Source organism: Python bivittatus, unplaced genomic scaffold (genome assembly GCF_059951505.1).
Source record: "Python bivittatus isolate LINGU-HERP-01145 unplaced genomic scaffold, Pbiv_v1 ctg000480_np1212, whole genome shotgun sequence".
NCBI lineage: Eukaryota > Metazoa > Chordata > Lepidosauria > Squamata > Pythonidae > Python > Python bivittatus.
The window spans coordinates 56,687,373-56,702,981 of NW_028277075.1; the positions used below are offsets into that span (position 1 = coordinate 56,687,373).

At 40.0% G+C, this 15,609-nt stretch overlaps 1 protein-coding gene across 3 annotated transcripts in view; it reads right to left on the bottom strand.

Moving 5' to 3' along the window:
- Positions 1–12,119: 12,119 nt before the first annotated feature.
- Positions 12,120–15,609, bottom strand: part of RRAS2 (RAS related 2) — a 39,606-nt gene continuing 36,116 nt past the window's right edge. For all 3 annotated transcript variants that reach the window (XM_088145984.1, XM_007430918.4, XM_025168372.2), the window contains exon 6: positions 12,120–14,626. In XM_088145984.1, coding sequence (XP_088002110.1) covers positions 14,539–14,626 — 88 coding nt within the window. In that variant the 3' untranslated portion in view covers positions 12,120–14,538. The remainder of the gene's footprint in view (positions 14,627–15,609) is intronic.

Below are 15,609 nucleotides of genomic sequence, written 5' to 3' on the forward strand. Positions count from 1 at the left end.
TGCCAATTTTCAGTAATGAAAAGTGTGTGTGTGTGGGGGGGAGTCAATCATTCAGAGCGTTACAGAATTTGGAATTGAACAGAATAAGTTTCACTTTTGTTAATTATTTTCTTAAGCTCATTTATTTTGTTAATGATAATGGCATGGTTTCAGACAATAGCTTGTGGAAGAGTACAATATATTAGTGTTCCTTGAAAACTCGTCTGCATTAAGGCACGCAGAATCCTGTAGGCTAGATTCACATATTGAACAAAGCCAAAAGCATGATTGGCTTGGGGTTTGACCTAGCAACTTACGTGAACCTAACCACTGCATCTTGTAATCTGTGGTTTATGGCTAGTGTGTTGGGTAAATCCACTCAGTCATGATTTGAGGATCTACAGTTAGATAATGCATGCTTTAGCATGATAGGTGAACCCAGTCTATCTGCTTTTGAATTACAGGATGAGAACCTGATGAACAAGAAGTCAGCCATTCTAATGTAACAGAAGATCCTATCTGGTTGGTACAGAGGATCCTATCCCAGGCAGTGCTATTCTCGTGAGATGGAAATAGCAGTCCTGTAAGGAAAATGAATTTTTCGGCACTCAGAAAAGAACAGCTTTGAATCCAAAAGCTTCAGATCAGAGCAGGACAACATTCATATCTCTTTTCCAAAGTGTTGATGATGTGGGAATGAGTCTGTGTTTGCTGGCCCCTTATGTGATCAAAAAGGTTGCCAATACCAGTAGTGGCTTTAGCTTAAAACAGCCAGAAAAAGTAAGTATGGTGCTATGTAGCCTTTTTACATAACCACCAATTCACTCTGTTCATTCCTCAAAGTATAGCAAAATATTGCACAAATAAACCAAAAGACCAAGGCCAAAGGGGGGGGGGGGGGTTACATAAGCCATTATGTGTATTTCTGTTCACCACATTTTTTAATTTACCCTTCAAAAGTTTCTCTATACTTTTTACAGCAGCCAGTTATAAGATGTGCTGCAGCAAGCTATTTAAGAATAAATCATTCAACGATGGCATTAGTTTAATTAATACAAATAAATCTAATTTTTTAAAAGATAGTTCTGTTATAAAAGGTGACCTGGTCATAATAGAGCACAGGACTCCGGTCAGCCATCTGAAGGACAATGTTCAAAGTTGCATAGAACAAAATTATAACCAATGGCATCTGCGTGTGTGTGTGTGTGTGTGTGTGTGTGTGTAGGAGAGAATGATATAATGTCAAGACCTAGGAAGCTGACAAGATCTTCATTGCTAGTAGGGCAATGTAACAGAATCTTGAAAGCCTACCAAAGTAATTATCCAACACAATTTATATTTAGTGTAATTAAAGCAGAGTTACTCTGAGCCTCTTTCTCATGCTTCCCGCTGCCCCCAGACTCAAGAATCTCTTCTGTCTTAGCCCTGCTTCCTCCCTTAATTGTCTTGCTGCCTCCTCTGTTTCCAAGGTCTGTTAGGCATCCCCAAAAGCTGCATCACAGCACCATGATGCACGCCCCACCCTTTTGCGTGTGCATCCTGATGTTGCATGTATGTACGAAAGGGACCATCCTTGTCCCTTTCATGGTTTTGATGAAAGCAGCAAGTCCCCTTGGAAGCCCATGGCCATGATTCAGAACCTCTTGGGGTGAATCCAGTGGCACTGAGCCTTCAGCGCTTGACCTACTGACCACAAGGGGGAAATATAGTGTAGGTTGGTTTTTTTTTAATCCGCTTTCAGTCGTGACCGATTCTATGGAGACTGCCTGGACGAGTCCCTGCAGATTTCCTGGCAAGGTTTTTTCGGAAGTGGTTTGCCATGGCCTTCTTCCTAGGGCGGAGCCCAGCTGGCAGTCGCAGGAAATTGAGTCTCTTCCAGTCCAGCAACCGGCAACCTATTCCCGTTTTCCCGTGCAGGGCGCCACCAGCGTTTTTCCTCCCACCGGGATGAGAGTCCCTATTTATCTACTCGCTTATGCTTTTGAACTGCTAGGTGGGCAGGAGCTAGGGACGAATGACAGGAGCTCACCCCGACGCGTGGAGCTTGGGCTCGAACCGCTGAAGCACTGACCATTTCTGGCCAGCAACTTCCAGTGTCATTAAGCTGCTGCGCCACCGCGTCCCTGCAAAAAGTCCCTGCAGTTTTCTTGGCAAGGTTTTTCAGGAGTGGTTTGCCATTGCCTCCTTCCTAGGGCTGAGAGAGAGGGACTGGCCCAAGGTCACCCAGCTGGCTTTGTGCCTAAAGCAGGACTAGAACACCTGGCCTCCCGGTTTCTAGCCTGAAGCCTTAACCACTACACCAAACTGCCTGTATGTATAGTGTAGGTAGTTAGAGCTTTATGCTGTCCTCCCTCTTTGTCCGTCACTCTGACTGCTCTTTGTCAATGGGATTGCTAATCTGAGATCACTTTCTTCTGGCTTTCTTCTCAGGTACATACAAATGTTCTTGGGCTCTCTTCCTGGTAGGTTAGGACTAGCTAGGTGCTAGGCTTTGCCTATCCTTAAAATTTATACCTTTTATCGTTGTAAAGCCTGGTTCGCTAGTCAGATTCCCACTCTCAGGAACGCTCACAGGCACACACAGAATGCACCAACCTACCACCAAAAGAAACAGAGTACCACTGTAGCAACTCTAAATAGATTTTGAAAGTTATATTTTATTGCCGACAGCAACATCTCTCCATACTGGTTATGAATACCCTGGCAGCACTGTAATCACGTTGCTTTGCTGCTTAAAAAGGAACAAACTCCTAACAGTCCACTGACAGCCTGTGTGGAATGAAAGTCAGACCGATCCAGAATTTCTCTCAACATGTGCAGGTTTATAAATAATGCATCAAGCTGGGAACAGAACCAGCACATTTTGTGTTTTCTCATGATATGTGACGCACACTTGTATTTTTTTCTGCTGATGCCTGTCAGAGAATAAAATAATTTCTGTGTTCCTTTCATTTTCCAGAGTCCTGCACAGAGCTGAACATTTCCCCAGCAGGATTTCTTGATTCTGTCCCCCAGCAAAGCTTTTTATATATGAAACAGACACATCTGGTCGGATGCTGGTGCTCAAAATTCCAAGTCCAAATAAAGTTCTTTTAAAAAAAAAAAACTTTTCCGTATGAATTAATTGGTGCAAAGAAAATGGGTGAGAGGCATTCAGAGTTATAGATTCTGCTAGCATCAGAACAACTCTGAATTGCTAACCTTTCAGATGCATGAAGGCAAGCAAACACATTATTATTATTATTATTTCCTTTGAGACCTAAGAGTAGTCGCTGCCCCACACTTATCTCTTTATACAAACAATGAAAGAACTGATATGAGTCTATATACACAATTCTGCCACTGTACAGATGGTCTTTCCAACCCAGTGCTTAGTGCCTATTCTTACCTTAGTAATTGGAGGATGTCTGTTGCAGGTTGTCACTGACAGTGATTCTCCAGAATAACCTGCACGTCCACTTTCAGAAACAGCAGGGCCAAAGTGAATACAGAGTTAACGTAGTTCCTTTCTATTTGAAAAAATCTTCAACTTCTTAAGCATTTCCTCAATAAGGAAAAACCTGTACGTTGTATTCATTATTAACATATTTGCCTCTTAATCTCTCTTTTCTAGGGACCTAGCTCCTAATGCTGCAGGGAGGAGGAGGCAAACGAGCCATTCCAACCACAAGAAGAACTGCAGGGTGCTAACTCATCTGAACATCTCCATATCTTTTAACCTGCTTCCTCTGTCAGATACACCACCTGTGGCAAATACATCACAGGAAGGCCTCCTCCACAAGGTTTTGATGAGACTTCCTGACTCCCCTCAATGGTTGCTGCTAGATTTTCATGGCATGCCAACGCACCACAAAGTTCTTGCGGAAATCAGGGGCTGCACAAAGCATCTGGAAAAAGGTGCTTTGCCACATGTGGGAGTGCTTACACACCTCTTTTTGAACTGTTAAAGTAACCACATCATTTGCAAGGCTCACATGGCTGTTTCAGAAGCTGCTCCTGGCTGTCTCCACATTCACAGCCACTTGGCTTCTCTTCATGTTCTGCAGGGCCCTAGTGGAAGTAACTGAAGAGGGTCTAGACCCAGGACAAATCTTGGGGGTTGTCTTCTACTACTACCATCTGAGATCAGAGCAGGAACCTCCCATCTGTCTTTGAACTGCTTGACCATCTCACCCTCCTTCCCTCTGTTGCCACAGATAATTCCCGCACACTTCCACCCCACCTTGTCACCCACCACCTTCCACCCCTCCACTCCTTTCCCCATCTCTTCATCCTTTTTCCTTGCAGCATCCTCCTTGATCCTTATATTTTTCTCTCAAACTTCCTTGATGAAAAAGAAATGTCAATGTAAGAGAATTCACTGTCTCTTGGTCAAAAGCCTACACTGAAGAAAATCTAGATCCCTGTACCAGCCTGCTGAGATGGTGGGAATGGATGGATTGTTTGTCCACAGCCACATCTTCTTCTTTTAGTCCTGCACAGGTTTTGAGCAATAGTTTGAACAGAACTATGGCTTCATAACTACTGAATGTGTTTGCTTAGCAGAGTTTCTGATTCTATGTTGCTAGTGTGGAAATGGTGTTGTCATTGTTCTTCCTAAAGAGAGTTCTTGAAGAATGGGTCTAAGCAACCTCACCCACTGAATGAAAAAAATGGCATTTTTTTTTAAAAGGGAAACTGTTCTGGTGCTTTGTCTTATTTGAGCAACAGAAGCTTTGCTTTTAATGTAGCTGTGTTAAAAACGTACTTCATACAGTTGCTTGCCAGTTTGCACTGCCCTTCTTCCATTCCCACTGGCTAGAACTAGAAATAGAAATTTAACTTGTAGCCACGTTTGTTCTCGCGCTCCAATTATTAAGTGAAAATGTTTCTGTCTGCTGTATGTTTAAGGCCCCCTCTGCTGGACAAATGGTTGATTCAACTGTCAACAGTTATAAGACAACGGTTGAGTCAGAGTTCCCAGCACAATCTACAATGCAAAGAACATTGCTGTATCTAAGCAGCAAGTCAGGCTGTGGCAGAGGGAAGGGCCACTCAGATGAGTCTGGATCTGGGCAGGGCCTAAACTGAACAAAGGAAATGAAATGAAATGAAATGAAATGAAATGAAATGATACACTTGTAACGTCTCTTCTGCATCTTGGCCTCAGTGTCACACTCATTGCAGGCCTTGATGTAAACAAGATAATCTCTTTTGAGTCCAGTGTAACTCCTGATGACTTCCTGGGTACCTCCTGGCAGTTTTCTTGGCACCAATATGGAAGTGATTGGCCACTGCCTTCTTCAAGGATATTTTATTGACATTCCAGAATACAGTCCTGAGATTGCCTGGTGGCCTCTTTTCCAAGTATTAGCCAGGTCCAACCCTGCTTAGCATTTCAAGATAACTCAAAGTTGGCTAGGTACTGCCACATATTAGGCACATCTTCATGAATCGTCTTTAAATAAGGTTTAAAACACTCTCCATTCTCCTGTCAGTCCCCCTCCCCAGGCCAGTCTCTCTTTAAAAGCCTTTTTATTAAGCTACATAAAGGTTTTGTCTACAGATGGATCCTTCTACTTGTCCTACTTCAGTATAAGGAAAGAGCCACAACGTCACAACCATATATTCCAGTTAAGATTAAACCCGTTATTTTCATCCCTATTGCATGAAAATCTTCCCCTGCTTTAGTTGAAATTCTTTGAAGGATGAATAGATGACCATGTATATACATTAAGTTTGTGAATAAAATGGTCTACACATTCCTGAGAACCTCACATTGGTGATTCTGAAGGAGGGGAGATAAACTCAGAAAGTGCTCCTTGGCTACCAAGTGGGACTGCTTACTGGCTCTTAGAGTTTCACTATCTGCCAGTCTGGATCAGAGCACAGCTACCGAAAGTAATCATTAAAATGTCTGAAAGCCCCTTCTCCTAGGTCCCCACTGCTTTTGCAGGTGAGGCCACCTTGGAGGAGCATCTCTTTTTTGAAATGCCTTTGCCAGGGAAACTTCTAATACAGTGTTGTCCAAACTTGGCCACTTTAAGATGAGTGGACTTCAACTTGCAGAATTCCCCAGCCAGCCATGGGGAATTCATGGGAGTTGAAGTCCACTCATCTTAAAGTGGCCAAGTTTGGACAACACTGTTCTAATACCTTTAAACAGAAAGGCCCAGTTCAAACTGTCAAAGGCCTTCTCTGTGTCTAAGAAAATCAGTTCAGCTTGTTTTTCATTATGTTGCTCCAAGTATTCCAAAATATCCAACACGTCTTATGTTATCCTTTAACTGTCTTTTAGATAAAAATCCACATTGATCCTCATGAATAAATTCTTGCAGAATTATTTTCAGCCTCTCAGCCAAAATCGTTGTAAACAACTTATTTAATAATGATATCGGCCTATAGTTTCTTGCTAGTCAAATCTTGTCCCTCCTTAGGTATTAATGCTATATTAGCTTCCTTCCAACTCTCGTCATCCTTCTCCTCTGTAAAATAGAATTCATCCTATTCTGTAAAGGTTGTAAAAGTTCATCCTCAAAGCATTTCTAATGAGAAGCTGGTAACCTATCTGGTCCAGGCACCTTTCCTGTTTTAGTCTTTTTTATAGCTTCGCAAATTTCCCTCATATAACATTATAACATGGTCCATTCATAATCTGTTTCTGTTTCTCTGCAATCTTCGGTAAATTTTGTTTCCTTAAATATTCGTGTATTTTCCCCAGGGAAATTCCTTGTCCTTTATATAAATTGGAATAATATTGATGAAATACTTTTTGCATAGCCACATTATCTGTTATTACAGTGACTCCCTCTTATAATTTCAATATCATTTTTTATTTTTTTCATAATTTGTAAGCCAACCACTTCCCTGGTTTATTTGCAAACTATTTTTTTGCTTGTTTTGCATAATTCATTTTTATTTCCATTTCTCTTAGTGTTAACATAGATAATTGTCGTTGTAGAAGGTTAATTTGTTGAGAAATATTTATCTTCTCTGGAAACTTCCTAAAGTCCTCTTCTTTTCATTTTATCTCATCCGAAATAGCTTGTGCTTTCTCTTGCTTCTTAAGGGCATTTGCTGATGACTTGGTGTTGATTTTGGAGGATCCACTAAAGGGAATAGAAACATTAATGTTTCTCCTCACACAATGCACAATCAGTATGTGGAATTCATTTCTACAAGGCATGGTTATGACCATTAACTTTGATTGATTTAAAGGGAGACTGCATCCATTCACGGTGAGAAGTCTATCAAAGACTATTAGTCTCAGAGATTTAGCATTGAAGATTCAGTGTCTCCAAATATAAGTCTCAGAGGAATGACAAGAGAGGGGCATATTTCCACTTCCTGCCTGCAAGCACCTCACAGGCATTTGGTTGGCCACTGTGAGAAATAAAATGGACAAAGGTGAGACCTGGCCTGATCCAGGAAGACCACTCTTAGGTTCTCATGCCACATATACCAACCTCTGAGAATTGAAGGAATCTTCAGAAGGTCCTCTCCAGTTGCTTTTACCATCTGAATAGTCATCACAGGAGAGACGCTCCCCCTGGAAAACTGGTCTTCATAAAACCATTTGGGGAGATACAGATTAATCTCAACATTTTCCATTGTGCCCAGAAAGCAACTGGCAGCTAGTACTGATCTTCCAGTATAATTATTACACAAGCATGAACAAATGGCTGATGTCACATCAGACCATGATTCTCTCTCGACCCTGATACCTATGGACTAAAAGTATGGGCTATATTTTCTGGAATCCTGTAAACAATATTAAACAGAGTGTCCTGAGAGGTTTTCTCATGCAGATATTCAAGTCTAACGTTTGGGTAACAGGGATGGCATTGAAGAAATACATGATCTTGGTGGTGGGACCAGTGGCACAGGTCCACAATCCTTTTGGACAAATTACACCCTTTCATAAATTTTCAATATCAGAAAGTACCATTAGTAAATAGAACTAAATGCTTTTTGTATACAATTCCTTGTCATATTAAGAACAGCTCTGAAGGTTCATAGATTAGAGTTGCCAGTTCACAATGTCCACTAAGAGATACCTCAATGTTGAGAAAAAGAGGAAATGAGAAAACTGTTTTCGAAGGCCATGGCTGTGCTTCATTTTAAGAAAATACAGAGGCAGGTATTTGGCACTAAAATGACAGTTGTGAAACAAACATTTTTTTAAAACCAATTTTTAAAAATTGTATCATGGCGAGTTCATCTATAAAATCACATTCAGTATGAGTGTCACTTCATAACTGAACAAGTCAGATTCTGTAATATATGTCAGATTCTCTTCAACCATTTTTCATGTGGTAAAGATCCATTAATATAACTAAACACAGCTTCCTTGTAGTTAACACTTGATGTGTATGTATAATCAAAGTGACCCTTAAAAACAACAATGTGGATTGGTATTATTTCTAAATTTGCAAGACTGAGCTGTTGGACTGACATCTTCTCATAGTATAATATCAGCTTTGTTAATGGAACTACGCTGGAAATCCTAATAATCATTTACATTAGTAGTCAACTCCTGCCTTCTCCACCCTGGTCATCTACAGATCCATTGGGACTCTAGGTCTCAGAATTCCCAACGAACATGGACAATTAAAACCAGAGGTCACTCAATGAAATTGAATCCTGGAAGAATCAGGATGTTTTTTTTTACACAACGCACAAACTCTGGAATTTGCTACCATGAGATTGGTGCTGGTTACTTGCTTGGGTAACCTGCACCAATGTTTTTTTTTAAATCCTACCTTTTATATATTTTGATCAGCTCACGGTGGAGGACATACCGAATCCTCCTGCTCCTCTTTTCCCCACAACCACCACCCTGTGAGGTGGGTTGGGCTGAGAGAGAGAGACTGGCCCCAAGTCCCCCAGCTGGCTTTCACACCTAAGGGAGGCCTAGAACTCAGTCTCCTGGTTTCTAGGCCAGCACCTGAACCACTCCACCAAACTGGCTCTCCAGTTTTAGCCTTGATGGCAGTGTGATTGCCTCCAAAGGCCATCTGCTGGGAGACTAGTGGGATTCCTTGTGCCGTTGGTTGGCCACTGAGAACAGACTGCTGGACTAGAAGGGCCAGAGGTCTGATTCAGCAGGGCACTGCTTATGTCCTTATGTTCTTAACTCCAATCACCCAAGTTCTGGGAATTTTCTGAGGTTAGGATTTTTTTTAATATATATCATTCTCAAAGGTTTGCTTGAAATAGTTTTATGAGTGTATTTTTGAATCAGTAGGCATTTTGAGAGTAAAGACTTTTAAAAAGTTAAAAAAAAACCCACCAGTATATTCTTCCTGCTAAAAAGCCAGTGCCTTCAAGGATTTAATTCCTCAGATTATAGTAATTTTTCCTACATTCATAAAACATCACATTTTTTAAAAAGAGGATTTTCCAACAGATGATCTGAACACGGATGTGAGTTGAGTTACAAAATGAAGATATTAAGATTTTTTTTGTATGTGTGGAGGGATGGGTGAGCACCAGCATTTCTGCGAAATCCATGAAGGCAGTAATTTAACTTTATTACTGTTATACCATACCATCAACAGATAGAATGTTGTAGAATAACAATAGCAAAAAAATTAGTTCCTGCCTCCATGAGGCTACAATCTATACCGCATCAGAGGTAAGACTAGGGAAAACACACATCAATGCAATTTCATGTCTACTGCCTTAGCTCATTGGATAAATGGATTAAGATTTTCAAGGGCTTTACAGAAGAGGTGAAACTGAAAAAAAACAGAGAGATAAAAGGTAGGAATCATAAGTGTATTGATTAGGAAGCAACATTAACATTTTGCTAATATTTTTTCTTTCTTTATCTCCTCTTGCATCTGTTTCCTCCATATTAAGGAGTTTCATACTTTTTGGCTGCAAAATGCAAAAACAGTGCCTGGATTTATTTTTAATGATACAGGGCCCATCTGGAAAATAGATTTCTACATATATGCTCATTCTGGCTGCCTGAAAGTGGCACACACTGTGACAATCTCAGTACTGTCTTGTGTCTCTCTATATGGAGGGCCATTAGTGAATATAACTTCTGAATAAGCACTCTGTTCTTTTCACTGGCCATATTCCCATATAGCATGCCTGATCCAATCAGCCACTAACCCAATGCAAGGTCTTTATCAGCAATTTTGATAGCACAGAATCAAATTGAGTCAGAAATCAATTTTCTGGAAACGGGAGTACCCGTTCAGTGTCTCCAGGATGAATCTAATATCCCATGCACCAAAACAGTAGATCAGCTCTCTACCTTGCAATTTACCAGCTAATATTTTAGCCTTGTTTCTATAGGTTTTTAAAACTTTAAAACATTTAAAAAACATCACGCTAGCAGACTTATTAGCACCTGGAACGCCCTTCCACCTATCAGATACCCTCCAGAGATGGCAAAAATCTCTGACTACAAATCCCAAAATCCCCAAGTCACATTTTAAAAAAGAACTGCATTATGTTCATTCTGTTGAACTGAAAACTGCATGTGGAAAAGATTACAATGAAGCCAGCAGAATACTGAAGACTGACACACATCATTATTGCTGGAGGCAGTAACAGAAAGCCTAAGTCTTAATGGCTTGTGTCACCCTGCCCCAATCATTAGGGAGGTGTTGGGGTACCTGAATAAATTCTACTTCTTGACTTTTTTTTACCAGTGAGTCAGTTATCATTTCCCACAATCTCCTTGCAAGGTTGACTTGACCATCTGCTTGCTGCTCCAGAACATTTTGGAAGGTTATGTCAAAAGCATCTGGCAATTCTGGTCTGCACTAACCATAGGCAGCAACTCGTCTCCACTGGAAGAGAGGACTTCTGGTCCAGTACCAAAGTTGAAAAGTACGATAGGTATACAGGAGATGCGGACTGTGTTCTATCTCCACAATTCCCCTGAGGGCAAGCAGAATGAAACAAGCTATTTGCCCTTTACATATTTTTCATCCTAACTTCCACCTAACGGAGGTGTGGCTTGCAACTGACAGTTTCAGGCTACGAGTGAGAGACAGCCAACCCCCATTTACTTTTGTGCTGCAGCAGTTGCCTGGCATTAACAGCTGGCTCTTATTTTCCCCCTCTCTGGATGTAAGTGACCGAATGGAGATGGAGCCCGTTCCTGCAGCTGCTGAGGGAAGAGCACAACTGGGATACCAGCTGTTCTTTCTGACCAGCTGAAGCAGAATTCTGAGACATCTGTCTCTTCTCAATGAGCACCCTGAACTGCAGTGGGGCCTGCCCCAATCAGCGGAAGGCAACAGCAGAACTGCAGGGAGTGCTACGGAGAAGGAGGCAAACAGATTAAGCCCCCAATTTGTCTGACTAATTGTCTCTCCATCCCACTTATACAGAGTTCCTGAAAGGTAACTGAACGCTTGATCTAATGGCTTGCAGATTTCTGAAAGTAATGTTAGATTCTGCTGAAACACACTTCTTTTCAAAATGGGAAAGGACGTTATCAGATAACTAACTGTTTTTCACATAAAAAATCAGCAATACAAAACAGAATCAATGTGTGCTGTGCTTGTCTCGTTATTTAAGCAATATGATGACGGTCTCTCTAGTATACTTGAGGCTTCGTTTAGTTAAAATTATGCAAGCATTGCGGATCGATATTTAAGTAGTGTGCAAGTGTATATATCATATACATACAGCACTTGCAGCTCAGACTAGTAGTTCTGAAACTACTGATCTCCCCCCCCCCATTCCAGCTTTTATTAACATGTTATCTAAATAACTGAAGAGCAGGAAAACTCAAGGAATGTACCACATTTAGTACCTAAAATTAGGTCTCACAATGAAGCTTATTATTCTGAGATTTTTTTTCTTTTCTTTTCTTTTCTTGTGCTGAAATCCAAAAAACCTAGAGTCATGACTGCATAAAATTTAACTGGTGTTCATAAAATGGCAGTTTCTCAGCTATAAGAATCTATTCTTCTTCCTCTGGAAACAGGGCAATGTGTTTTGTACTCATAAATTAAATCATCACCTCTATAACCAGAAAGGATTTACCAAACTCTGATCTTCCCTCCTGGGAGTTAAAATGCCAATTTGCTTTTTTAAAAACTTCAGTGGATAACATCTGTGAAGAATGATATGAGTCCTAACCTCTCCTCAAAGAATATTGAAAGACAGCAGAGAATCATCAACGCATGTAGTTTCATAAAATTTTTATATTTTTGCAACCTAGCAATGCTCTAAGAAAGCCACATCAATTGGGCCTGATTTATCTGGTTGTGGACAGGTGCTGGGTGCTTTGAGATGGGGCAGAGGGCAGGAGAAGACATGATTGTTAAGTCATCACATGAAGAGGATTTTTCTGCATTCCATAAAGTTTGCACAATGTTGTCTTAAGAAAGTTCTACAATCACGGTAATGAGATAATTGATTTTGCAACATGAGGAAAACTCTGTACTGACTGTTATCAGTACAGGAATGCCAAAAACAAACTGAAGCATGGGACTTCAATATAACTGTGCACTTTTATGTATATATCAATCATCAAGTTAATCATCAAGGAAGAGCAAAACATCAGGAATCCAGTAGCACCTTTTCCAATTAACATTTGTTAGTTGGAAAAGGTGCTAGGAGATTCCTGATTTTTGGCCACCATACACTAATGTTGTTCTCCTTCTACAAGAACAGCAAGTGTGTTTACATTAAGTTATTTATCCTGCTTGCTCCAGTTAACACTGCTTTGTAGATGGCAGCTTACATGTACCCACTTAGCTGATCTCAAAAAGCTAAGCGAGGTCATATTTGGTTAGTCCCTTAGGAAAGACCCCCAGAAAATATTACGCTGCATTTTTGTCTGGAAAGTTAAAAAAACAAAAACAAAAACCTCAGGAAGTAGTAGTGGCACATCATTTCTTTTATTGTTGCCAAAATTATATGGGTATGTCCCTAATGTCAGAGGGAGTTGAGGCTTTATTTATTTTTTTAAATATAACTACAGTGCCAGGAACTGAATCGGGAAGAACCAGGGCCTCTGTCTGCAACCGTGCTGTGGATGCATGTGCAGTTTTAAAATGTTTTATGTTCAAGTTCTGTTTCAGTAGTTTGTTTCATATCCGCTCGCAACATAATGGAGATTATGAAGCAGCTCTGCTCAGTTTTACATTGGGTGAATTTGGAACATTCTAATTGGCCTGCTTTTAAGTAACTTCAGCCTGAAAATGGTCATTTCAGGTCTTTTTTTTCACCTCCCCATTGTGGATCTGTGAATTATCACCTTCGGTTCTAGCTGCTGAAATTATGTAAGAGTATACTGAATAACCAAACAGGATGGCACTCTTTTACAATTTCAGAAAGACGACAAATTGTCAATCCCACTAAGTATGTAATGCCACAAAATAACCCCAAAATTCTTAACCATGGTTGGCATACTTTAAAGATGGATATTGCCCACAACTGAACTGAACATTCAGTTAAACATTTGTACAGTTTAATAGTTATATAATGGTCAATCATTTGTGAAGGATAGGGAAGTTGTTTTGAAGAACATGATACCATAATGGATACTGTATATTGGGCAGACATCTGCCTGCCATTACTCGGTACAACTGGAACAGAAAAGAGATTCTACCACAGTTCTACAAATCTTGCATTACGTAATTCCATCAGTTAAAAGTATACTGTGAGAATTAAATACTCATCTTTACATATACACAACTTATGCCATGAAAGCATATTTGCTTACAAACATATAAAAATACTTGTTAACTAGTTTGATAAGAAAATAATGTATAAAAGTATATAGCAAAAAACATTTAATCATCTGACAATGAAAAGAGCAAAATCCTCTTTTTATATTACATGAAAAACAAAAGCTACAGGTTAATTTTTCTGGAATCTCTTACCTGGAAATACAAAAGGAAGACACAATTTTATTCCAAACCATGATGTAATATCTTCTAAAACTGAAATGCTCCAGTCCATAATGAACCCAGGTATTTGGCCATAAAGCTGTAATACTAATAATCCTGTAGCTATTGCTGGAGCCATAAAATAAATACAGTAGACAGTTGAGCACTGGAAAAAACTGCAGCATAAACAAGAGCTGTAACACAAAACTTTGCCAATGAAATTCAGTGTATTGGCTTCCTGTAAGGCAAGCTGAATTTTGTTGTCTAATCTAATTAAAGGGTAAAACCTCCAAATCTACTCTTTAAAAAAATACTCTACATATTGATTAGAGGACTTTCTCTCAAGTATGATCAACAAAGATCTCACTAGCGGGGGGGAAATACCCATACAGCCATTTTAAGCTTGACCTCAATAGACTCCTAAAACTACTTTCTGTCCATTGTGAATAAAACTCCACAAAGTGCAAGTTTCTTGACTCAAGGGAAAAAGAATTCGGGAGTATTCAAAGAAGCCTTAGTAATTTGACCTCTGATGTGAGATGACTAAGGTGTCTTCCAGGTCTGGATCAGTCTGATTCTTTTCAACTAAGGCTATTTTGGTGACCATTTATACAACATGCACATATAAAGCGAGACAAAACACCAAGACACACAGAAAGAAAAGTGAGGAGAATTAATCTGGCAGTTGATAGCTTGTTTTAAAGGATTTTTAGAAGATGACACAGTGGCACCCTTTCTTGTCCTTCTCCTTCCTTGCTGGTTCTGGGGAAGGAGGACATTCTTGTTCTTGAAATTTCCTATGGAAGAAGAAAATGCAGATAAGACTTAAGGCTTCAACCCCATGCAGTTCCAGATATAAGATATGCTCACTTAGCTTGTCCATTGGCTCCAGATTTTTCTGAATGGATCACATAGACCAATGCCAGTCCCTCCCCCCCACCACCCATGGGAGTAAATTTTAATTTTAGGAATCCATTCAGTTCAGGTTTATTATGGCATTCTGCACCCACATAAAAATAAAATGGATGGAAGTGAATTTTTTCACTCCAATGGGTTTAATTGAGATGGGCCATTTAGAAATTCACTTCATATTTTTGTAAGGCACTTCTTGTCAGCAATATCCGGAATATTTCATTCTAGCTTCCTCTATTACAGCATGGTGTTTCCTGCCAACATTTAGTTGGCATGCTCAATTTACATGTTCCATGCTTAACTTTTGTGGTCAGAGTATATTCAAAACAATGTCAAAACATGACATTGGATTTCCAATATTTTTGAGTCAGACTGGAAGACCCAGGTTCATATCACCACTCAATCATAAAGCCACCCTAGTCCCATCACAAGGTAATATTTGGGAAAAAGTAGCAAGAGGATAATCCATGCAACCTGGTCCTTTTATGGAAAGATTGAACATAAAACAAATAAACAAACATAATAAAACCTGATTATGAGGGTGCAACTTGACTAAACAGCTGCTCCTGAAAAAGGTTGTAGGATCCAGAGGACTGCAATATCTATTGCCCAATAGCAAATACCTCATTTCTAGATAGTGATCAAGAGAGTGATGATGAAGCAGCTACAAATGTAGTTCGAGGACATCAATTATCTAGAATTGGGAGTGGGCAACCTGTTGCAATCTCCAAAGCTTCTATTAGTGGCCCTCAGAGCCCCATCTAACCACAAATGCTAAATCCACAAAAAGTATAAGTCCTAAAATAGGCATACTGCAATAAAAAAGAACCCCTCCAAAGCTTCTCTCCACAAACCCAGCACCAACCAC